The sequence below is a fragment of the Hemiscyllium ocellatum genome, chromosome 32 (genome assembly GCF_020745735.1).
Source record: "Hemiscyllium ocellatum isolate sHemOce1 chromosome 32, sHemOce1.pat.X.cur, whole genome shotgun sequence".
NCBI lineage: Eukaryota > Metazoa > Chordata > Chondrichthyes > Orectolobiformes > Hemiscylliidae > Hemiscyllium > Hemiscyllium ocellatum.
The window spans coordinates 23549408-23576075 of NC_083432.1; the positions used below are offsets into that span (position 1 = coordinate 23549408).

At 37.9% G+C, this 26668-nt stretch overlaps 1 protein-coding gene across 1 annotated transcript in view; it reads right to left on the reverse strand.

The window, feature by feature from the left end:
- Window positions 1-7785: 7785 nt before the first annotated feature.
- slc35b1 (solute carrier family 35 member B1) overlaps window positions 7786-26668 on the reverse strand; it is a 33008-nt gene continuing 14125 nt past the window's right edge. Inside the window, exons 4-9 of the mRNA XM_060848840.1 lie at window positions 25416-25446; window positions 24207-24367; window positions 19894-20020; window positions 14358-14464; window positions 12078-12231; window positions 7786-10674 (exon numbers count right to left, since the gene is read on the reverse strand). Of these exons, the coding sequence (XP_060704823.1) occupies window positions 10616-10674; window positions 12078-12231; window positions 14358-14464; window positions 19894-20020; window positions 24207-24367; window positions 25416-25446 (639 nt within the window). The 3' untranslated portion in view covers window positions 7786-10615. The remainder of the gene's footprint in view (window positions 10675-12077; window positions 12232-14357; window positions 14465-19893; window positions 20021-24206; window positions 24368-25415; window positions 25447-26668) is intronic.

Consider the following 26668-nt stretch of genomic DNA (forward strand, 5'->3'; position numbering starts at 1 on the left):
CAGTGGTATTTACTTGGTGTTCCTATTGTAGCAAAATTATCAAAGTAGCTTTGATTTCAATATCATTTATCCCTATATCGTTCTGTTCTTGTGGTCTTTCTTTGATTTACAAATTATAATACTCATCTCATGACAAATGCAAGAACATAAGAACCAGGAGCAGGAGTAGGCCATCTGGCCCTTCGAGCCTGCTCCGCCATCCAATAAGATCATGGCTGATCTTTTTGTGACTCAGCTCCACTTACCCGCCTTCTCATCATAATCCTTAACTGCTTCATTGTTCAAAAATAAATCTCAGCTTTAAAAATGTTTACTGAAATAACGTCAATTACTTCACAGGGCAGGTAATTCCATAGATTTACAACCCTCTGGGTGAAGAAGTTCCTTCTCAATTCAGTCCTAAATCTGCTTCCCCTAATTTTGAGGCTCTGTCCTCTTGTCAAAGCTTCACCCGTCAATGGAAACATCCTCTCTACATGTATCTTATCTATTCCCTTCATAATTTGATATGTTTCTGTAAGATTCCCCCTTATTCTTCTAAATTCCAATGAGTATAATCCCAGTCTACTTACTATCTCCTCATAAACCAACTCCCTCAACTCTGGAATCAACCTAGTGAACCTCCTTTGCACCCCTGCTAGTGCCAGTACATCCTTTCTCAAGTAAGGAGACCAAACTGCATGCACTATTCCAGGTGTGGCCTCACCAGCACGCTAAACAGCTGCCAGAAAACCCCTCTGCTTTTAATCTCAATCCCTTTAGCAATGAAGAACAAAATTCCATTTGCCTTTCTAATTACCTGTTGTACCTGCAGACCAACCCTCTGTGAATCATGCACAAGGACACCCAGGTCCCTCTGCATCGCAGCACAATACATTTTAACATTCAAGTAACAGTCCTTTTTAACTGTTACTCCTACCAAAATGGATGACTTCACATTTATTAACATCGTATTCCATCTGCTAGACCGTTGCCCACTCAAAGTATCTATGTTCTTCCGCAAAGTTTCACAGGGCTCTGCCATGCCACTTATCTTCGCGACATCTGCAAACTTTGACACACTACACGTGGTCCCCACCTCCAAATTATCTGTGAAAATGCAAATAATTGCAGTCCCAATACTGATCCCTGAGGCACATCACTAGTTACTGATTGCCAAACAGAATAGCACTCATTTATCCTGGCAGCACAGTGGCTCAATGGTTAGCACTGCTGCCTCACACCACCAGAGAGCTGGGTTTGATTCCAGCCTCAGGCAATTATCTGTGTGGAGTTTGCACATTCTTCCCATTTCTGCATGGGATTCCTCCCACAGTCCAAAGATGTACAGGTTAGGTGAGTTGACCATGCCTATATGTTCAGGGATGCCTAGGTTAGGTGCATTAGTCAGGGGTAAATGTGGAGTGGGTCTGAGTGGGTTGCTTTTCAGAGGGTCGGTATGGACTTGCTGGGCTGAAGGGTCTGTTTCCACACTGTAGGGATTGTATGAGTCCCAATCTTTGCTTCCTGTTAGTCAACCAATCCTTCTTCCATGCTAATACTTAACCTGTAATGCCATGCATCTTTATCCTGTGCAGCACCTTGTCAAAGGCCTTTTAGAAATCTAGGCACACCGCATCTACTGGGGTCCCTGTTGTCTACTGTGCTTGTAATGTCTTCATAGAATTCAAAAAGATTGACCTGCCCTTTATGACCCGATGCTGCATCGGCCCAAAGGGACAATTTATATCTAGATGTCTTGCTATTTCTTCCGACAGAAGTTAAGCTAACCAGTCTATAATTCCCCATCTTTTGTCGGCCTCCTTTTTTAAACAATGTAAGCACATTTGCTGTTTTCCAATCTTCCAGAACTGCCCCAACCAAAATAAGTCAAATATTTCATTTGGAGCTTGGTGATGGTGAGATATTCGACAGGAATAGATTCAATAACATTTGCAAACAGCGGGCAAATATCACTTCATCAAAATGTCACTTAATTGAGCCTCAAGAGTGGTATCACTTCATTAATTGCCATATGATCAAATGTCGTATGCTCAAATCTCCGGGAATATACAAACCACAGTGAAAAATCCTAATGTTAATAAGTAAGTGAAGAAGAAACCAAAAGGCAGCACAGGATTAAAGAGGTATAATGCTATAATACCCTTTTTACAAGAAATTTGTATACATATGGTCAAATGAGAGAAGAAAACAAGTTGTGCCTGGACTATCTAAAACAAGGAATAATATCTGCAGGGACTAATGAATCAAGCTGCACGGTTGACACAAAAGATGACTGAACACTGGAAAGAAGGAATAAGCAGAGTGTCTTGTCAACTCTTAAGCCATATTTAAAGCAGCATATCTGAGATAAGAAATCCCATTGCAAACCTCATACTGAATCAGAACTGCAAACACTGGAACTTGGGAAAGAAGCTAATAAGTAGTAAGTAAATACTTTCCATCACTTTACTGATGATCAAGGGTAGACGGGTGATAATTAGCCAGGTTGGATTTGTCTTGCTTTTTCTGTACAGGATATGACAATTTTTGTCATTGTCATGTCGGTGTTATAGTTGCACTGGGACAGCTTGACTTGGGGCATGGCATGCTCTGAAGCACAAGTTTTCAGTACTATTGCCAAAATGTTGTCAAAGCCCATATCCTTTGTAGCATTCAGTGCTATAAGCTATTTCTTGATATCACGTGGAATAAATCAGATTGGCATAAGATTGGCACCTGTGCTAGTGGCATCCTCTGGAAAAAGTGACGATGGATCATCCACTTGGCCCTTTTGACTGAAGATTATTGCAAATACTGCAATCTTTTCTTTTAAGGTCGAGTGGGGGATATGCCAGGCCTTAAGATTTCAGATTGTGTCGAAGTGCAGTTCAGCTGTTGCAGATGATCCGTAGACACTCTGAGTTCCAGCATGCCTTCATGAAGAACAAATTTACCACAATTCTTTTGAGGTATCAAATAGGGCAGATAAAGGGAAACAGTGAATGTAATATATTTGGATTTTCAGTAGGCATTTGATAAGGTACCCACATATTAAGCTACTTAAATGTCCATGGATTTGGAGCTAGTGTATTAGCATGGATAGAGTATTGGTTCACTAATAAAAGAGAGTTGGGATCAGGTCGGCATTTTCAGGACGGTAACCTGCAACTATTGGAATGCCACAGGGGTCAATGCTGGGCCACAATTATGAATATCCATGATTTAGGTGAGTAAACATATTATAGCCAAGTTTGTATGACACAAAAATAGGTAGTAAGGCAAAGGGTGAGGATGACAAAGAGTCTGCAGAAGGACATAGACAAGTTACGTGAGTGGGCAAAAACTTGACAGACAGAATATAATTTGGAAAAATAAAAGCAGCTGAATATTATTTAAATGGAGAAAACTGCAGAAAGCTACACTTGGGAGCCTTCGCCCATGAATCACCAAAAGCTAGCATCCAAACTCAGTGGGTAATAGGCAAGGCAAATGGAATATTGGTCTTTATTTCAAAGGGAGTGGAGTATAAATGTAAGGTGGTTTTGCTAAAACTATAAAGTGAGGCCAAGTTGGTATATTGTCAACAATTTTGTGCCCTTTACCTTAGGGATGATATACTGGCATTGGGCACACACGGTTCACTAAGTTCATCCTAGGTATTGTGGGAACTGTCTTGAGTGAGGTTAAGCAAGTTGGGCTTGTATTCAATGGAACTTCGAAGAATGAGAGTCAACTTTATACAATCATACAAGATTCTGAAGGGTCTTGACCCCTTTCTGGAGGAGGCTACATTAGATATAATTTCAAAATAAAGGGTATCAAATTTAAAACAGAGGAGGGATTTCTTTTCTCAAGAAGGCAGTGAATTTGTGGAATTCTTTACCAGAGGGGTTGAGACTGGTTGTTCAGTGTATTCAAGGCTGAGATAGACCAACTTTTATTAAGAATGAGAATCAGTGTTTATAGGGAAAAGGCAGGAAAATTGGAATTGAGGATTATCAGACAGCCACAGTCTCATTAAATGGCAGAGTAGACTCTGTCATGAATGACTCACTTCTGCTCCTACACATATCACACCAGATTTGTGCTCTCAGTCAAGGAAACATTGTTACAAATATAGAACCTTACAAGTTTTGTTTTAAGATGCTTCCTTTAGCTGAAGGGGAAATAATTTTCTGCTCCTGGGGAAGGAGGCAGAATGGAACCGTTGCCTGCAAAAAGGCATACGCAATCTAGTTGCCATGAAAAGAAACACAACTGAAACTTACTGAAAATCAACAAGTGTTCATGACTTGACACAGAAAAGGACAGTTTTTTTTGGACATAGAGATACCAAAACAAAGAAAGATGCTATTGTGAAGAGTGTCTGTGCCTGCACTAAGTAGAAAGCTCGTTCTCAGTTTAAAAAGACAAAACAAAAGAAATGGGACTTTGAGATTAAGGGAAAAGGAGTTGACAAGGTGGAACTTACTAGTGGAGATACCTTTATTTGAGTAGAGTGGAGGTGATTTATTTAGAAGGAAGAGGTGAGACTGGTAGAAAATTGGGTGCACGTTGAGTCTGGACATTGTGATGTCATGTATCTATACAGCAAAAGAAAGATGTAAGACATATCCTGCTTGCATTAGTTAAGATGAAAGTACTTTCATTTAGTTTTATCCAAGTTGTCTATTAAGTAATGTTTGGTCTATGCTGATTTTAAGTTTGATACAATAAAAATCTTTAAACCTGAAATCTTGCCTCAGCTTATTCCAATTAGTCACTAAGGAAATTATATTTTTGAAAGAAATATGTGCCCATTGATATCATAACATGTAGGGTTTCTTTGTGCTTTAATGTTCCGCCCACATACTTTCACCATTCAAAAGTTTTGACGTGAAATGACTTCTGATGATCACTGATCAGCTTGCTAAGAGGTCAATGTCTGTTGTTATGAAGATGTGGATGTACTGTACCACTAAGAGAATTAAAAGTAACAGAAATACCTGACAGAACCAAGTATTCTGAAAAAAAATATTGTAACATTTGGGCGAACAACTCAATTAGTTGGTGCCTGGAGACAAAAACAAATTCAAATTCAACCAATTTTAAATTATGCCCAAAATACCAACCTCCAAACAAGTTTGAAATGAGTATACTGACAATCTTAAAAGCTAATGGAACAACCCAATGCTTTGGGGGGGGGGGCATAAGACCAGGGAAAATCAAACAGATGAGAGGAGAACTGCGAGGCTACCAGCAATGTAGAGACTGCTCGACAAATAGCCCTCTCAAAAGCTATCTTTATTGATCAGTAACCTATGAAGCAGAGTCCCCAAGTCGACAAAAAGACCGACAGGAAATCAGAGAAAAACCGAAAGCTGCTTGGTTTGAGATAAGTTTTGTTTTGTAAATCTAACTGGGATTTTTAATCTCTCCAGTATTGTACAGGGGAAAGTAAAAGATAGGTTAGAGGAAGGAGTTGTACATAGTTGATATTTAATTATTCTCTGTTATACTTTAAGAAATAAAATTGTTAATTTTTACTTTAACTAGTTCCTCGCCTCCGGAATTTTCACAGATTACTGCACGGGATAAACCTTTTCTGTGTTGCTGGTTTAAATTAAGCAGGAGGGTTTACCCTGTGTTGTAACACTGTTACTCCACTGTCCACTGGCATCTATAAATTCTCAAGAATTCAATGTCTGAGCCAATACTGAAGCACTAAGTAAACTTAAGTATGGACTTATATCTGGAATTGCTTATTAAAAAGCCAATCAGTAAAATCACATGGTACAGATGGAGGCAATTGAACAGTCATGCCTGTACCAACGTTTCAACAGAAATACCTGATTATCCCCACTCATATTTTCTTCCCATACCATTGAAAATATTGCCTTTTCATAACCAATTCCACACCTTTTCAGGCAGTGTATTCTAAGTAACAAAGCATGAAAAAAAATCTTAACTCACTTTTTCCTCTTTCACCAATTATTCTCTCTAAACCCGTTTCTTCTGGTTATAGATCTGCATGAAAGTAGGAAGTATCTCACCATCTATTCATATCAAGAGCCTTCATAATTTTGAACAGCACTTTTAGACTTCTCTTTAACTTTCTCTGCCACAAGAACAAGCTTCTCTAGTCTTTCCACACAACAATCAATAATTCATCATGTGACCTTACTTGTATCAATTATCATCCCAATGTTTGTTCATCTCTACTAAACAACTGCTTAAACCTGGAACCAATTTTAAATTCTTCACCTTATGTTCAAATCCGTTCAATGGCCTTGCACTCTCTATGTAATCTTCTCCAGACCCACAACCATCTGGAGGTGTATGCATGCACTCCTGTAATTGCCTTCGTTTACACCTCAATTTCAATTGTTACACCATTGTGTTGTGAGCTGCCAAGACCGCATCTCCTGGAATTCCCTCGAATTTTTCAATATCCTTTCGTCCTTTAAGATGGCCCTTAAAATCAATCTCTTTGAACAAGTTTTTTGGTTACCCTAATACCTCTTTATGTACCTCAGTGATAAATTGAATTGGCAAGGTCTTTTTCCCCAGGTGAGGAAATCCAAAACTAGAGGGCATCAGTTAAGGCAGGAGGGGCAAGATTTAAAAGGGATAAATGGGGGCAACCTTTTCACACAGACGGTGGTGCATAAAGAGAACAAGCTGCCAGAGGGAGTGGTACAGATGGGTACAATTACAAGATTTACAAGACATTTCAACAGGTACATTGATAGGCGAGGTTTAGAGGGATATGGACAAACACAGGCAAATAAGATTAGTTTAGTTTAGGAAACAAGTTGGACAAGTTGAGCTGAAGGGCCTGTTGCTGTAATGTATGGCTGTGATTTTATTACATCCTTCCTAAATCAGAGCCCAAGCTTGACAAAATTCCAACTGAGGCCCAACTAACACTTATGAAGGTTTACCATAACTTCCTTACTTTTGTGCTCGATGCCTCTATTTATAAAGCTGAATGTCTATATATATGCTTTCTTAACTTTAAACAGATAATCAACTTTAAAACAGTAGTTTTAAATGTCATACTGATTTGGCATATTAGGAGGACAAGGTTGCCGCATAAAGTCCCCTTTTTACATAATGCCTGCCATGAAATAGGTGACATCACATTAAAAGGTACGATAGTAGCAAGTTAATAAGTAGATATTTACACATAAATGAAATATAATGGCTTAAATTAAAACTGTAGTATTTTCACATTTCCAGTCACTATTTCTACCTACACATTAGAATATGCACAATGTACTTAGGGACTGGTTAAGTGCTTGAGAAAATCTCAAAGTAAAAGTCTTGAAAGATACATTTGCCAAATGCTTCTGGTCTCATTTCCAGCTTCAGTTTTTAGCTGAAACCAGAAGTTAAAATTAACTTTTATCAAGGTTGTGAAGTTTCAATTATTTACATCCTAATTTTGTAGCATGTTGTAACTTGTTTTGTTATTATAAAGTTCTTAGTTCAGAAGATCAGATGTAGTAAAGTAGTTTTTCGTTGTAAACCTAAGTGCTCTGAATCTGAAGGATCTAAAGCCGCCTGGAATACAAAGGATAAAAAGAGCCAGATGCTGCACGAGTACAAGTTGACGGCAGAGAACTAGTCAGAACCAGCACACTGCAATGATATTAGACAGTAATGATCATCACACTAAATTGTAGTGCGACAAGGTTGTATAATTCAACATAACATCATGAGCTCCTGATGCGTACAATGGTACTGGGACCATAGACCTTTTATGATCAAATGCTGAGTGACACCTTGTACAGCGCACTAAAAGACATTCTGTACAAGAAGCCAATTATCAAAAACTGTTTTTATTTGTTGAACTTTGAGACCCAAAAATATGAAATAACGTTGTACATTATTTATTCCCGAAAAATGTTAAAAATCAATAACTGGATTCAATACATGAGAACAAAAATGATCAATGCAGTCTTATCCAGAGCTCCACACACCTTCTTAACACAAAACAAAAGTGATTTCATGTTATTTTCAGGATTCAAAACAGTTAACATTCATCATTGTTTTTCAACTCCTGTATGGATGTAGAAACCTAAGTTGCTGATGCAAGTCTTGACAAGAACTGCTGTAAGGCAAATAATGTTGCTAGGGTCAGAAATTGCACCTTGACCTCATTTGTTTCTTCTGCCAAAATCTACGGTATTCCTGAGATTATGAAATGCCTGTTAACCCAGACCAAGATAAGCTGTTTTTATGAAGCGTTTCATAAACAGTGCACACTTTATTTATTTGTGGCTCCAGCAAGTGGAACTGAAGAGTGAGGGATAGAAATGCATCTTCAACTTAGGCAATTTGAGTTCTGTTTCCTATCTAGAGTTTAGTACAAGTATACCTATAATTAGGTATGACCACTCACTGATTATATCATAAAGTTCTTGCATCTAGCTCCAAAATGTTATAAAATCATTTTTTTTTCAGATGGCATTTGACAATTTCCCATAAACTGCAAATGTCACGTCTGCCATCTCATTTTACAACCACTTTCAATTGGAGAAATCAACCCAATGATCTACAGATGTAGATAAGGCTTTTTTGCCCTCAACCATACAAATAAGGCAAACCAAACAAAACCAAAACTTAGTTTACATTATTGATATGATTAACCTACATGATATTTCATGATAAAACCTCATCATTACTGTACTTTAACTCAGTAGCTGCACTGTACTTTATTTACTCTTGATGCTGATATTGAAACAACTCATTGATCAAACTAGTCCAAAGTGCTGTTAATTCTCCATAGAAGCAGATGTCCTAACAGTCCTTCTATCTAGTGCCTATTGCATATTGCAATTTTCCCCTTTCTTTCAATAACCACTTAATCTTAAACATTGGAATTAGTAGTTGAAAGAAAGACCATGCCAGTGGTACAATCCAGTCTCAAAAATATTTCTTCCTCCACATCCAAACTCTCACATTTAATCTTTGATCTATATTCTCATTTTCTTTGAATCCACAACCAATGAAAATTGTGTTTCAACTGACAATGTCCCAATCATACATAATTGTAAACAGCTCAATCAAATCAATACTTTTAGTCCTCTGCTCCAACCAGAACTATTTGATTAGTTATTTATCTTCACCTCAAAGGACTATATAAAGGTACAAAGTATCGTATACTAAAGATATGGTTTAAAGCTGTTATTTCGAAAATCCTTGCAACTTGCAAAAGTCGTTCCATGATCCATGTGGGACAATGGGCAAAGAACAGATGGTTCTCTGACATGGGGTGTCTTAATGTAATGCAACAAAATCAGATTGTAGTGGGCTCATTTCTTAACATGTGCTTTTCCTCGATCCCTCTAAAGTAGCTTTTAAAATCACAGTACATTTATATGTAAATACAAACAGTTGAATTAGAAGGAGTAGACGACTATTCAGCCCTTATAGCCTCAAAGCTCCACCATTCAGTAAGATCATGGCTGATTCAAATGGCACCAAATTGCGCTAAATTCCACACAGACTACAGTAACTTTGGGCAGTAGCAAACAGGAATAGATAACAATCCTCACTTCAAATTGCAGAAGCTGGAGCTGAGAATAATCTCTACAGTTAATGATTTAAAAAAATATATTAGCTCTTAATTGTTACCTCAATACATTTTGGGTGTGTTTTTTAAACAATTCAAGAACTTGAGTTTTAAAAGTAGAACACTCAGGTCAAGTTGATGACTTCCAAGAGTTATTCGCTTCTCTCTCCACATGCTGCCAGACTGGCCAAGTAATCTTAGCTTTTATTTCAGATTTCAAGCATCTGCATTTTCTTGCTTTTGTGAGGCTTGTGAAGAATTGAAGTAAACACCTTTGAGAGGTTTCAAACAAGGTCATGCAGATGAGCAATTAGATAATGCAACTTAAGTTATGATTATATAATATCTGTATCCAAATCATACAGAACCATTGATACACTACAGACAAAAACATGAGGAAGCTGCTTTCGGGAGTTTTAAAGACAATTCAAAACGTACAGAGAAAATGCTACAACGTAATTAAGCAAAGGCATTACACACGCAAACAATACAAGAAAATTATTCGGGATAATTTTACATTTAAGAAATTCAGGATTTTTATTTAACAATCTATGCTACATGTCAAGAACCAAAATCAGTTCTAGAATTTTATTGCAACAGAAACTGCTGGAGAAATTCAGGTCTAGCAGCATCTGGCAGAAGAAAGCAGAGTTAATGTTAAGTCCAGTGACTCAATTCTGAAGAGTCACTGAACTTGAAATGCTAACTGTACTTTCTTCCCATAGATGCGGTCAGACCTGTTGAGTTTCGCCAGCAATTTCGGTTTTTGTTTCAGATCTCCAGCATCTGCAGTTCTTAGTTTAAATCTAGAATTTTACTGATAGCACTTACTAGTCAAGTCTGATACGAGACATTGCTTTAACATGCCCACAATAATAAGTTAAGTATTGCACAAAGTGTTGGTGTAAAATCTTAAAGTACTCACATGGACACATAAATCTGGGAATTTTTCTAAAAAAGTGAACTACTCCAACAGTTAATTAAGATAACTGCCGAAAGAAAGAATTTAAAAATAAATGAATAAAGCTCAGGCAACATCACCAATTATCAAAATCTTCTGGTTGAATAACAGGCTCAGTTTTTAGTGATGGTTTGCTTAGTTGCTTTCCCATATTTGGCATCTAAACCAAGTCCTAATGAGAGAAAAAATAGAAAATGAAAATATTATTAATGAGATCTATGAAAATCCAACATCTTCGCTTCCTGGATGTTTACTAAAATGCAGTGAAGCTAGATTCTCTGAATCTCAAGTCAATTTGGCAGTCAATGAGAAGAATCCATTTTTACTCATGGATTCTGAGGATTGAATGAATAAGAGATTTTAGGAATTTTCAAACAGACAAGTTAAAAGGTCAATCATATAAAGATAAGTGATTAAAGGTTTAGCAGTGTGATTAAGCATCATTTGTTTTACATAAATAAACTATAATTGTGGCTGGAAAAATAATCCATTGGCCCAGCTTGAAGAGCGAGGAGCTCAGTTACCACGATGGCATTTGGTGGAATTTAAATTCAATTTAAAAATCTGAAAATGAATGCTAGCCTTAAAGTCTAAAATCTAATTGCGACCATGATATAACCTTTGATTGTCATAAAACCCATCAGGTTCAACAATGCTCTTTCGGTAGGAACTCTGCCAAACGTACTAGGCCTGGACTCCAGACTCTCAGTAACGTGGCTGAATCTTACCTGCCTTCAAAAATGGCCTAACACACCAATTGCTTTAAGGGCAAATTAGGGATAAGCGACAAATGCTGGCTGTGTCAGTGACACCCACAATCCAAGAAAAGAATACAGCAAAGTTTGTGAGGAGATTTGTAGCTCGGGTGCTCGTTGTTGTGGTTCTGTTCGCCGAGCTGGGAATTTGTGTTGCAGACGTTTCGTCCCCTGTCTAGGTGACATCCTCAGTGTTTGGGACCCTCCTGTGAAGCGCTTCTGTGATATTTCCTCCGGCATTTATATATCATTATAAATGCCGGAGGAAATATCACAGAAGCGCTTCACAGGAGGCTGCCAAGCACTGAGGATGTCACCTAGACAGGGGACAAAACGTCTGCAACACAAATTCCCAGCTCAGAGAAACAGAATCACAACAGAATACAGCAAAGGCAAACAGATGCTCTAACAACTTTAGGACACAGAACAACTGACTGCCTCAATCAACAGCGAACTTTCATAAAATAGAAATGGCATTAAAATGGCACTAACATCTAAAATATCTTCAAAACATTCACACGAACTACAAAGATGATCTCCCTCTGAAGCTGGGAAATGGAGGAGGGGAGTTGGGGCAAGCTTTCGTTCAGTACTTACCAATTTTTATAAAGAGGCTCAACAAAATAATAAATTCATATTGGGTTGGTTGTTGAGTCAAATGTCTGAATTACTACACAGAGAACGGTCTTAATTAATTTGATATTAACTTTCTTATTTAGGCTTATCGAGTTACAACAGACCCTTCACGCCAATTCATTCATGTCAAGTTTCCTAAACTAAATCAGTCCCATTTGACACATGAAAAGCTTATATCTCTTACCTAGAAATACAAAGACAGTGCCTAGCCACTGCAAAGAGCTAATCGGATTACCAAAAATAAGTACCGAACCAAGGATAGTAAAGAATTTTCTGGTTGTAGTGATGATTGAACATGTCAAAGGTCCAAAGTAAACAACTGTCATAAAGATGAAACTCTGGAAAAGAAATTAAAATCTTTAATTTTACTTAATCCCATAGTACACGTATATTCCACAATGGTCTTTCATTGATGCCAATATTAGATTAAACAGATAATTCTCTTTTAAGATTTTGAAGTCAAGTCTTTCAACCCACAGCTCATTGTCAACTTTATACATTACACTATTACATTAAGTTGAATTTATATTTTGCATCTGTGTGTTAAGAAAGGGACATCGCGGTCTGCCATTTTTAATTTAATATGACAGTTTGGGGCTGTGGTGCCAAATGATCTGGAGGTCTGTTTTGATCACATGCATTTTTAATGAGGTTTCACAATCGTGAAGAGTTGGGACAGTTAACAGCTCAATGCAATTAAAATAAAAGCACATTTTTACCTAGTCTATGGATAGGGGTTCCCTACAGTGGAGGCAAGGTAGCTAGACAGCTGAGTTTTATAGAATCATAGAATCTCTACAGTATGGAAGCAGGACATTCAGTCCACACCAACCCTCCAAACAGCATACCTAGACCTACCCCCAACCCTATCCCTGCATTGCCCATGGCTAATCCACCTAACCTGGACATCACCGGATACTCTGAATAATATACTATGCTAAATCCGCCTAGCTTGCACATCTTTGGATTGTGAAAGAAACCCACACAGACATGGGGAGAACATGCAATCTCCACATAGACAGTCACCGGAGGACAGAATCATACCCAGGTCCCTGATACTGTGAGGCAGCATTATTAATCACTGAGCTACCCATGCCACCCTATGTGAAAGAGAGTCTGGTTTGCAGTTTGCCTCTGGTGTCTTGGGGAGAGAGAGGGAGAAATCTGCTAAAAAAGGGAATTGATTATAGCTATTTCAACAGAAGTCTGAGCAGGAAGCTTTGAAGCCGATGATGACTCTTCACTGAGGTTTGACTGTTCATAAGGATATTATTTGAATAAAAGTGGTAGCATGAAGCTGAATCTTTTTCTGATGCATTCCAACCTTTCTCATTCCTCATATTGCATACTTTACATTTATGTTTTTTCTTGTTTAATAAACACTTTTAAAAAATTATGTTGGAAGTACACTGGCAGACTCGTGAATGTGTTCAATATCTGACCTCCAGAGTTTTCAAAAAAAAAATCAGATCTAATTTTGGATCTCAGTTTCACTCTGGGATCTCATCAATGCAGCAGCAGCCTTAGCTGGGATTATATAAGTGCCTACAAAAAGCTGTTGCACAATTGCTCTATCTTCCCTTGCTTGTCTTTCCACCCAACTTCTAAATTCTAAGCTGAAAATGTGTTGCTGGAAAAGCGCAGCAGGTCAGGCAGCATCCAAAGAGCAGGAGAATCGACGTTTCGGGCATGAGCCCTTCTTCAAGAATGAGTTAAGTGTGTCCAGCAGGAAGCCTGCCGCTCACACTTTCCTCATTCCTGAAGAAGGGCTCATGCCCGAAACGTCGATTCTCCTGCTCTTTGGATGCTGCCTGATCTGCTGCGCTTTTCCAGCAACACATTTTCAGCTGATACTCCAGCATCTGCAGTCCTCACTTTCTTTCCCTTCTAAATTCTAAGCACAGTTAAGTCAATATAGGCCAAAATCAACTTCAAACTTTGTCCTACTAGATAGTCACATTCGTTCACTAATTCATTGGGATAACCATTTTAACATTTTTATTTATTTTAACATGATTTCCATCATCTTTCCAGATTTGAAGCTTTAATACTGACTTCCCAATTGATGCCACAGTTCTGAATCCACAAGGGTTCAAAGCTTTGGGTATGAAATACATACACAGAGCAAGATGAGGGGATTGCTACAAATCGCAAACCCGGGGAAAACTATCAGTTTAAACAAGTAAACACAAGTCAAATTATTACATAGCATCTGAATGTTAAAACAAATTATAGTTTATATTTCCCAAAATGGATCCAAAATATAAACTACATCAGAAGACTGGCTACTACTTCCTAAACCTTTGCATTACCATATCTATGCACATTTAAATAAATGCCAAATTTTTATCACAACTATTTTATCAAGAGGACATGATATAAAAAAATCTTGTGTATGTTATTGAGTATCCAGTTGATGTTGTGTGAGCCTTAAATGCTCCATGGGAATACAAACGATACTGACCTGGCCTAGGGCACTAGTTAAACTAAACAGAAGTATCTTGTGGAGAATACTGGGGTGGCGTTCAGCAAAGTACAGAAATTCCCATAATTCTCCAGTACATAGGACTCCTAAAAGGAAAAGAGCTGTTAATAGAATAAGAACTCATTTGACATTTAAAATAGTATATGAAAAGTGATAGGTAAAGAAATGACACTTAGGTATCCAATTTACACAATGCATCTAAATATATTTTTGACAGCAAGTAAGGGAAATTAGAATTAATTGCACTCGCTGGACAAATGGAAGGGAACAGAAAATTTCACTGTCTTTCACGTTTAATTTCTTTCCAAAAATTAACTCTGGATATGAATCTATAGTGGCAAAATAGGCATTCAAACATTTTTTGAAAAATCTTTGAATTTGCCTCAAATTTTAAAACTAATCTGAACCAATTCTTCAGAACAGTTAACATCAAAGCAATAGGCATTTTGTTCCAAAAATGAAAAAAAGAAATTGCAAGTGTGTTTTCTTTGCCTAGCCATTCTTTATATTTTGCAGTCTGAATATCTAGATCCCTTGGCAATGAGCATGTTCAAATAATGTACATTTGAAGATTCTTTCCTGTTTTCTTGATATGCTAAGCAACTTTCATTACCTCAAGCATGTTTCAAATAGCAAAGTGATCTGAATTTTATTATATGTTCAAGAGCAAGGTGGCAAAACCAGAGCTCAGAATAGTTTGAGCAGAAAATAACATTAACGCCATCCTAAAGAAACAGATTTAGAACTGATGATGGAAGGATGGGAGGAAAGTATTTTTCCATTCATTTTGTACAAAACAAAAAAAGCTGTGTTCCAGAAATATCATGCTAAACTACCTTTCATGAAGTAAAATACCCGGAAAATCTAGCACTAACCTTTATATGTAGAGTAATTAGCTATCAAAGTTAAAGGTAATCATCCCACGTTGAACAACAAAAAAAAAGACAGGCATTATGAAGGAAAACTATTCTATGGGATTGGGAAAATGCCAAATATACTGGCATCGATTCTGAGAAAATGACAAGCTCTTGGGGGAACGTGCTGACAGATGCCACTGGATTTCATATGGGAAATAGAACATTTTCTGTGAACTATACTGCAGCTACTCAGTTATTTTAAATTCACTCAGATAAAAAGATGTCACGTTTAAATAAAAGATATTTTATCTTCAAAGCATTTACTGGTAGGGACCACTTCCTATCCAATATAAGAAACGCATTCACTGGCTTACAAACGTGATGTAGCCTCAGTTTAATTAAATCTGTTTATCACACATATATCAAATTAATCCATAACAAAGAAACACAGCCACAAGAACACATTCTACATTTCACATGCTAGTGACTTTAAAAATATCTTCCCCAACTCCTCCAAAAGAACAAATTTTATATATTTTTAAAATGAAAATCAAAACAGTAACATACACTGCTGTGTGATTTGAGCTTGTCAGAGTTTTGATTCCAAAATGAAATGGGCCAGGTCCAGACATCAATAGCACCCCCTACCCACAACCACATCCTCCTTCCAAACCATTATTCACCCCTCTCAAGCATGAACCTTTAATTCAGTAAAATCTTGAGCATGTCAAATGATGTAGGATTGCTGCTCTAGATGAATCGATAACAAATGATGAATGTTTAAATAAATATTAAGCATTCCATAATTGCTTCCAAACCATAACAAAAATCTACAGAAAAATGGGACTGTGTTACAGACAAATGCCAAAGCATGCAGTATCTCTGTCAGTGCATTACCGATGTTTTCCCTTTCATGTTTCAAATGTCACAAATATTACAAATGTTTACATTAACTACTAATAATTGGTGTGCTCAAAACTCCAAAATTGAATTAATATAGCAACTTTTACAACCTGATAACATTGCAAAGAGCATTGCAGCCAATTAATTATTCTGAGGCACAGTCACCATTGTAATGTAGGAAACATGGCGACTAGGTTGTGTCCAAGAAGAGTTCAAAAACTGCTACAAGATAAATGACCAGATTTTATTTTTTAAAAAGATGTTGATTGAGGGATAAATATTGGTTAAAATACTGGGAACACACATTTTTCCTTGAATGGTGCCATGAGATCTTTTATCTGAGAGGATATCATAGCCTTAGTTTAGTGTGACACCCAGAAGACAGCACCTCCAATAGTACATCACAGATTTCATGGACAAGTCCCTACATCAGGATGTAAAGTTATAACATTATGCCTTAGGATTGAGAATGCTAACTTCATGAAATATTTCTACTGTCCAAGTCAATGTCAAGCGTATTACGTGTCTTTGCAAGAATTCTATTTGCATTCAAATTTCAAGTTCTGTTATAAAGCTACAAAAATGTAATTGTCTTTACTTGAGCACCATCTTGTGGATTAGAGGAGCCTGTGTTAACAAAACTGTAATAAAACTATCATAATGCTGAACTCGAGATGTAACTTATGCAAACTTTACTACCAAATACCATTAACTTGTCAGGATATAAAACATTTTGCTAAGACTATAATACAATTCATAAACAAACAAAATTATACAAGTTTCAGTAACTTAAAATTCTGACAATTAGAGCTTTGAATCATTATACAGTGTGTTATGATTGATTAAAAGGAGAAATGGGCACCAATTTACATCTTCAGACCCAAAATGAACATTTCCAAAAGCTTATCAGTAAGCAAAGATTTGAATCTTGAATTGAATTATAGATGCCAGCACATTGGAACTTCTATGAAGAGTTTTCCAAAATAAATTGACATAAAATAATTTGTTTGATTTCACATTGCACCAAACAAAGGTACAAGACCACCTGAAGACTTCATCCCTTCATAACAAAATGCTGATCGCGCGATTATAAACACAACCTAATACAAAATTCATTTAGAAATGAAAAATAGTACTTTACATTTTTTATGCTGTTCCATTTTATTCCCTCAATGCCAGAAGTTATCCCTCAAGGAAACAGAAACATGCAAATTCATACAAGGTCACACAAACTACATGCCTTACATGAGACTGCAGTACTTCAGGTAACCTATATCACAGTGGGTCTAACAGCTTTTTGTCACCAGGTTAATAAGTCACTATTTATGATATTCAATTTAACCACTCTCCACAGTGGTAAGTTCCACATTCTTACTAGTCTTTCCATAAAGACATTTATTCTAAAATTTCCTATTGGATTTTCTGGTGGCTTTTAGCATCTTGATAGCCATTAGTTGCACTCAGCCCCACAAAAGGAAATATTCTCTCTGTGTGCACTCTGTCAAAACCATTCATAATTTTCATAATCTCTATTAGGCCACCCTCTTTTCTATCCCTTCCCCCTCAAGATTGATCCAGTCTGGTATTACTTTCTTCATAAGTATACCCATACATTCCAGCAGAATCTTTGTGAATCATCTCTGGAGCCTCTCCACTGCATATATACCATGTTAGAATACCGCATGCAGTTCTCCTTACTGAAGTAAAAGAATGGTCGAACTGAAGTTCTTTCCCTAATTTTCAATTCTATTGCCATAGAAACAATCTGTGATGTTAGTTTTGTTAATGGTCTTGGTAATTGTGACTTAAATTTTACTCATTGTTATATTTGTGCTTCAAGAGATCTTTCATCCTCTAGTTCACATTGACTTGCATTTTGCAAGTGACATGCTTCATCTTACCTCACCACCTGGTATCCTCAAATTTAGAAACTTTATTTTGGATTCCAAAGTCCAAATTATTGATATAAATTGTGACTAACAGTGGCCACAGCACTGGTCCTTTTGGAACATCAGTATACCAGTCTGCAAGTGAATATATCCTTTAGTCTGTTTTCTATCTGGCTGTCAGAACATAGAACAATACAGCACAGAACAGGCCCTTCGGCCCACGATGTTGTGCCGAACATCTATCCTAGATTAAGCACCCATCCATGTACCTATCCAATTGCCGCTTAAAGGTCGCCAATGATTCTGACTCTACCACTCCCACGGGCAGCGCATTCCATGCCCCCACCACTCTCTGGGTAAAGAACCCACCCCTGACATCTCCCCTATACCTTCCACCCTTCACCTTAAATTTATGTCCCCTTGTAACACTCTGTTGTACCCGGGGAAAAAGTTTCTGACTGTCTACTCTATATATTCCTCTGATCATCTTATAAACCTCTATCAAGTCACCCCTCATCCTTCGCCGTTCCAACGAGAAAAGGCCGAGAACTCTCAACCTATCCTTGTACGACCTATTCTCCATTCCAGGCAACATCCTGGTAAATCTTCTCTGCACCCTCTCCAAAGCTTCCACATCTTTCCTAAAGTGAGGCGACCAGAACTGCACACAGTACTCCAAACGTGGCCTAACCAAAGTCCTGTACAGCTGCAACATCACTTCATGACTCTTGAATTCAATCCCTCTGCTAATGAACGCTAATACACCATAGGCCTTCTTACAAGCTCTATCCACCTGAGTGGCAACTTTCAAAGATCTATGTACATAGACCCCAAGATCCCACTGTTCCTCCACCTGACTAAGAACCCTACCGTTAACCCTGTATTCCGCATTCTTATTTGTTCTTCCAAAATGGACAACCTCACAGCTAACAATCCATTCTGTCACTTCTTCTAATTTCACATTCTCTGTTAGCAACTGCGAGCAAAGACCTTAACAGAAGCCCTGTGAAAACCCAGATAACCTTTTTTATACCATCCTGCTTTTTCCTTTATAAAAAAAAGGAAAAAAAAAGGTATAGCATGTTAAGGCAAGACAATGCACAACTCTGGTGAAAAAAATATCACATTCCTCACAAGAAGTCCTTGAAAAGTCAACAGCCCATTCGTACCCTGCAAGGATGTAGAGGAGGATAAGCCATGAACAAAAAGACTGTCAATGGCATCTCTTTAGCTGAGATACCAGATGTTAAGAAACACAAAATGGCACAAAACATTCATCTGCCATTAGTGCGAAGAGAAGAAAATTGTATGGAGCTTGTATTTGGGCTGCTAACCCCTACCAGTTGATAGGATAAAGAGATTAATACTAAAAGACAGGCTTTTTTAAACAAGTGACTTCTTTAAATCCAGTTGAACACAGAGGAAATTCATAAATAACAACTTAATTTTCATTTTAATTTTCACTTTACTGATATGCATTCAGCCAAGGCAATTGCGAGTGAGTGGCAGGGAAAGGGTCAAGACCAAGATCCTTTGAATACTGATAGAGCACAGACAGTACACTTCAGTAACTTGCTCAATACACTGCAACCAACAACAGTTTAAGGAATATATTCCAGAGTATTAAACTGGAGCTGAAAATGTGTTGTTGGAAAAGCACAGCAGGTCAGGCAGCATCCAAGGAACAGGAGATTCGACGTTTCGGGCATAAGCCCTTCTTTAGGACTGGAGGCCTAGTATAGCAACTGCCCTACACGCCACCTATTATAATTGCTATTCTTTGTGCAGCTTCAAGTTACTGAAAGATATTTGCCATTTCATAAAACATTTTAAAAACTTCTAAAGCATATTTACAACATATTTTACCTATTCCCAGGAATAGACTGGACCAAACATTTATATTCAGCATCATCTGGTTTGACCCAGTCTGGAAATTAGCCCTCATGTGATCTTGTGCAACTCCAGTTAATCCATCCAAGGTCAAGGAGGCTAACTGTAAAAGCAAGGGAATCATGTTTGTCATACACATAAGTATGGGATGGTCAGTAAGCAATCAGTAGCATAATCCCAATAGTATTGGTCAGCTCTAACGGTAAACTACATACATACACATATATTACTTTGTTAAAATGGAAATAAATTACAGTTATTGGCATTACAAAAACACTTCAGTCCATCTTGTTTAGCCTTAAAGTTGGATGAAGAGACTGAGAACTTAAATGAAGTTGCCAAATAAAATTGAAAAAGCACAAATTGAGAAAAGATAGCACTCAAACCTGAGAGAAGATTGGGTCTGTAAATCAAAAAAAGGGACACATTAACTTAGCTATTTTCAAACGATAGTTAGTGTCTCAAGGAAAAAAAGTTAAAGGCACTGGACAAAGTTACTGATCTAACAATATCTCAGACAGCGTTGACATTTTTCTCAGTTCATTCATGGGTTCAAGGGTTATAAGGAATAAAGTAGGAAAGTGGAATTAAGGATTATTAGATCACCCATGATCTCAATGAAGAGCAGACTGGATCCGATTGACTGAATGACCTACTTCTGCTCCTGAGTCTGATGATCTTATTTGAGTTTTGCTGGCTTAGTCAGCATTTATTGCCCATTCTTAACCATTCCCAAGAAGGTGCTGGTAAACTGCTCTTTAGAACTGCCTCAGTCCATATCTGGGCATATATATATGTGCTGAGCTGTTCCGCTATAAATGATACTTAAATTCAGCTGACAGATGTGTATAAAAATAACACAGAAATACCCTGTCTTAACCAAACACTCAGGTTGTTTCCTCAACAGCATGTTGGAGAACTTATCTTCCTTTAAAATAAAAGTTATAGGTATGAATCCTATAATTAGGAACCATTATAACAGTACCTTGCATATTTTTAAAAAACATTATTCATTCATGAGATGTTTGTATTGTTTGCAAGGCCAGAACTACAGTTCACCCCTAATTAACCTTAAAAAGGTGAACTGCTGAAGCTTATTGTGATGGTACTCCATGGGGACAAAATTCTAATTTTGATCCGCCAAAAATGGAACAGCAATTTATTTCTGAGATAGGAGGTAATGTGACTTGAAAGGAAACCTGGTGATGCTCTCATCACCTGCTTTCTTATCCTTTGCAGATAAAAAAAACATGTTAAGGCTTTCTGCAATTTGGAGGTGGGGTGCAGATCAGCCAACCTGATCCAGTGGTGGAGGGATTAACTAGTTAAACCATTGGATGGTTGCTCTTCCCTTGATGTGATCAAGCAAGTGGAGAGTATTCTAAAAACACTCCTGGCATTAGGTAAGGGAAAGGCTTTGGGGAGTCAGGAGATGAGTCAATCACTCAATACTTAGCCTCTGTTCTGTCCTTGCAATCATAGTGGCTGGTCTACTTTCTGGTAGATGGTGGTGCCCAAGATGTTGACAATGTTGAAGTCACCAGATTAATCCCTGGGTTGAGATTGTTGTATGAGGAAAGATATAGGAGATTGGTTTGTACTCCAAAACGTTTCAAAGAACAAGTGGTGACCTTATTGGAATTAACAAAATTCCCTCAAGGTGTGACAGGGTGAATGTAGTTAAGCTGATTCTCTTGACTGGTGATTTTAGATCCAGGGAACATGATCTCAGGATTGAGATCCATGTCATTTACCTCAGAAGGTGATATATCTTTGGAATTCTCTACTCCAGAGAGCATGGTGGAGGGGTTTACTGATGTACGAATGTCTGACTAACGAATGCTTGTCCTGACAAGCCGAATCCCTTGATGGTGTATTTTTAAAGACCTGATATGTGAACATTTCCTATACTTACAAATGGTTATTTTACATCGTCCTGCGCTGGGTTCCAAATTGCATACAAATCGAGGACTGGTTGTCCAGGAGATCAGAAGGACACTAGATATTCAAGGCCTTAACTTTGAATGTCTAACTAATCCCAACTTATTTATTTTAATTGGGTGCTTATCATCCATTACCCATCACTTACGTATACACATTCAGGACAGTGTTTTGGATATTTAAGCTGACAACTGCCTCATTTTACAACCTGGCCTTTCATTTGTTTTTTTTAAAATCTATTAAGTTTTTGAAGAAGTGATTTTTGAAAGTTTTGCTGACTTCTAAAGTGGTCAATGGAGATCAAAGAGATCCAAAATGTTTTGATGAGTGCTTTAAGAAAGTAAATAGAAATAAAGACTGCTTGGGATAACAGTTTTTGACACTTTCAGCCAAGAGAATGGAAGAAAACAGGGGAAAAAAGGCAAATCAATTTAATGTTTTAATCAAATAAAAAGCATCTGACTTCCAGGTTCCTGGTCTGGTGGAACTGGAAGCAATGCCATAAGAAGGTCAATGTTCTTGCTATGTAAGGCAGAAGAAATTTAAAAAAAATTGAAGGGATGTGTGCCATGATGTATTAGGTCTTCAAATCCATGTGGAGGGAAATATGGGAATAAGTAAAATATTCAAGATACCTTCCCATAGTTGGATGTTGGGATTATTGGGAGTTGGGACCCAATGGTATCTGAATGTATATGAGCCAGATAGCTGTATCACCTTTGTCGAGATGAAGAATGCTGTATCAGGCTGTCTTGCACCTCCCAATCAGTTGTACATTCAGTTAATGGTATCCTAACCACATCTCACACTTCCTCCTCCTGCCATTCATCCTCCTCCAGGGAGACAGAACACTTAGCTTCCACTTCCGACAGCTCCATTCTTGTTGAGCAAGCCATAAGCAAACCATTATTGCTTTAAATACCCACTGGTGCATATTGAACGATGGTCCACGATCTGTCCAGGCAGCTGAATCACCTTTTTAGCATCCCAACTATTAGCTCCATGCTGATGGCTCAACTGGTCTGATGTCTTCAGTTGCACATTTACAGGACTGGGTTCCACATATGTATTGCTAGCTATATCTAAAGGGCAGTATGCTGGCAAATGGGACTAGATTTATTCAGGATATCTAGTCGGCTTGGACAATTTGGACCAAAGGGTCTGTTTCTGTACTGTATCGCTATGACTCTCATTCCTCAGCGATTGAGAATTATCTTTACAGACCATTTATCCATCATCGTAAATTTTCGCTTTGCATTTTATAAGACTGGCCAGCTTAAAAGATTAAAAAAAAACCTGCAGGGGGTAGAAATCTGAAACAAAATTAAAAATGCTGGAGAAACTCAGCAAGTCTGGCAGCATCTGTGCAAAGAAAGCAGAGTCAACATATTGGATCTAGTAATCCTTCTTCAGAACTGCTTGTGGCCAGGAAAAGGTAATATTTATGCTGATCATGGGGTTGGGGGGGGGGGGGGGGTGTTGGAAGGAGTAAATGATAGGTGCAGATGGAGCCCATAGCCACAAAACAGTATCTAGTTGCTTTACAGCCAAAGGCTTGGCTGATGGCGGGTCGAGGAGAAAGAAACTTGACAAACTGAACCATTACATGGTGAAATGGCTGGGCTATGATGAAAGCAGCTCATGTGATGTTGGAGCCAAGGGTGTAAAGGACATGGAACTAGGTGTTCAGGTTCTAAGATTAGTGAATTCAATATTGATTCCTGAAGACTGCAGTATCTCCAAGAAAGAAATAAGATGTTGCTCTTACAGTCTACACTGAGCCTTGATGGAGCACTGCAGCAGGCTCGAGTCAATAATGTTGGCTAAGGAGTGCAGTGATGTGCTGAAGGGACAGGCAACCTAAAACTCAGGGACATTTTTGCAGACAGAACACAGGTATTATGCAAAGTGGTCCCTCAGTCCTTGTCCAGGTGACGCAGTAATTTACCTGCCCTTCACTCCGTCTAATCTACTGTATTTCCTGCTCACAATGTAGTGCCCTCTACATTGGAAACATAAAACACATCCCATGACTGCTGTTCTCTCTGGGCCCTATCTCCACTTATTGTTTACTCCTTATCACCACCCACTCCATCTTCAGCATATATATCACATTTTCCATTTTCTTGGCAACAATCAGTTCTGAAGAAGGGTCGCTGAACCCAAAATGTTGACTCTGTTTTCTCCCCACAGACACTGCCAGACCTGCTGAGTTTCTCCAGCAATTTGTATTTTTGCTTTAGGTTAGAGGATTGTTATTTCTATAGATCTGATGAGTCCAAATGTTAAGGTACAATAAGAAAAACATATTCAATAAATAATTAAAACACTATACAATCTTTACTTACTAATAGTGCTTCCCCAAATCCAAAGATGTGGTCATCTGCACTGCCAATCCCTTTTTTAGGTTTGTACATAAATAATGCTACTCCCAAAACTATGAGCAGCACACACATATACTTGGTGAATGGGTATCTTTTCCTCCCAAGAAGGACTCCTAAAACCATCACTGAAAGACAAAACAAAATAACCAATTGTAAAAACTTGAGTACAAATCACAACCTTCTAAAGATCATCATCTAGACTGGAGAAACTAAAAAGAATGTGATATTGTAAACATGGATCAAAAATCAACACATTCTTGTTGATTTATCCAAAAATTGGCATCAGTACTCACTAAGTATGCCAATAATAATCTAGTATGAGAACAGTCACAGATTCCTTTTAGGTATTAGAGATGCCCATTTAACATATGGCAAGACGGAACACTGTCTACTTTATCAACTTCCATTATTTAGTACTGCATTGTTTTCAGATTTTGCCAAATTAACAATTGGTCCTATAACCTTCTCATGTTGATGTAATCAATTCTGTAACATTATTTCAAGAATAAGGAATTATCTTATAAGGTAGGCCAACATTCCTCCAAATTTCATCAAAAATAAATTACTTGCTCTTTCAAGAGATCAAAGAAATTGGCTACTGCATTTACTCACATAGTGACAGTAAGTGCAGTTCAACAAATGACTTGAGAGATGTGAAGTGTTTTGGGGCATCATGGAAAGATGAAGTCTTCGTCTTCAGCCAATGTAATAAATTCTGCATTCTAGCCAACATCCTTGACAAGGCCACTGATAAACTCAGCCAAACAAGAATGAATTCAGCTTCAGATTTCTTTATCAAAACATCTGCCTATTCACCTCCATTACAATATTTTAGCAGAGAACAGGAACTCATCTATTTCACTAAGTCCCTTCTCCTCCCTCAGTAATGCCTCAGGGAAAGAATTTAACTTATCCTTCTGTTTGATGCCCTCATGACTTTGTCCCTTCCTATCTCTGAAATCAGCCACCACTGTCCCTATAACACCTGAGCCCTGCCTGCCTCTCGCCTGTGTATTTTCTTCACCTTTTGCTCCATTATCAGCAATCTTATCTTTAGTGATCTTGAACTTTTAAGTTCAGCATTCATTCCTTTTTGCTTTTGCAAGTGACATGTTATTATTGCTGAAGTACAACAGGATCTGATACCAGTTCAAGTGATTCATGTTAACTTACCTGGAATAGGTTTACATGATTTACCTAGAACCTGAAACGAAAAGAATAATCATTAGATGTTGAAGACAATAACTGTCATGAGGAATAGTATTTAATTGAAAAGGAAATATACTACATAATGCACTATCATTATTTGTTTTCTATTGCATTTTTTGATACGATCAGTGTACAAATGCTCCCTAAAACTGATCTTAGACAGTGTAAAATGCCTAACTAAGGAAAAAGTATTAAATGAAGACCGTAAGTAAACCGTAAGTAAAGTACTTTTGTGTTGTGTTGTTTGGACAGGCTGGAGGGGGAGTTAGAGTCACTGTGGAGTATTCAGGAAGCTCAGACGTGAAGGTTAGTGGCTTTACAGAGGCGGTCACACCACAGTAAATGATTAAAAACAGGAGAAGTAGGAGGGTAATGCAGAAGTCTCATATGGCTTTCCCCTATCAAACAATTGTACCATTCTGGATATTTTTGGAGCTGGGGGTGGGGTGAGATGAGATGGTGAAAGTGGGGTAGCAGCCTCTCAGAAGAAAATATCAGTGGCAGTCAGGGTTTAGGCATCATGATTGGATCTTTTAAGTCAAGTTTGTCATGGTTCAAAATTGCAATTGTTATAGAAGAGTCTTCAGTCAGAAGCACAAACAGGCAATTCTGCAGCTGTGAGCAAAATTCAAGATGTTGTGTTGTCTCTCTGATGCCAGAGTAGTTGCAGAAAATTGTCAAAGGGGAGACTGAACAGCCGGAAGTCATTACACACACTGGTTACAAATGATATAGGTAGAGAAAGGGATGAGGTTTTCAGAGAGAATTCAGGAAAGTTAGGTAGGAGGTTACAAAGCAGGACCTCAAAGGCAATAACCTCTAGATTACTTCCGATGCCATATGCTAGTGAGAGTAGGAATAGGTGGATAAATGAATGGCTGAGGAGATAGTGCAGGCAAAGATTCTGATTTCTGGATCACTGGGTTCTGGTTCAAAAGGGCTGGGTTTCACCTGAATTAGTAAAGGACGAATATCCTGGCTGGGAAATTTACTTGTGCGACTTGGGAGCCTTTAAACTAGCACGGGGAGGGGGAGAATTATCCTAAGCAGTAGTGAGGACAGACAGAAAGCTGAGGATGGGCTTTGAAGTTAAGCAGAGCATGTCAGTTAGACAAGGTCAGTGAGAGCACTTCAGAGATTGAGGTAATTCTGAATGATTAAAATGCATTTAATTCAATTCAAAAGGTCTGACACTAAGGTGGATGAATGGGATTGGG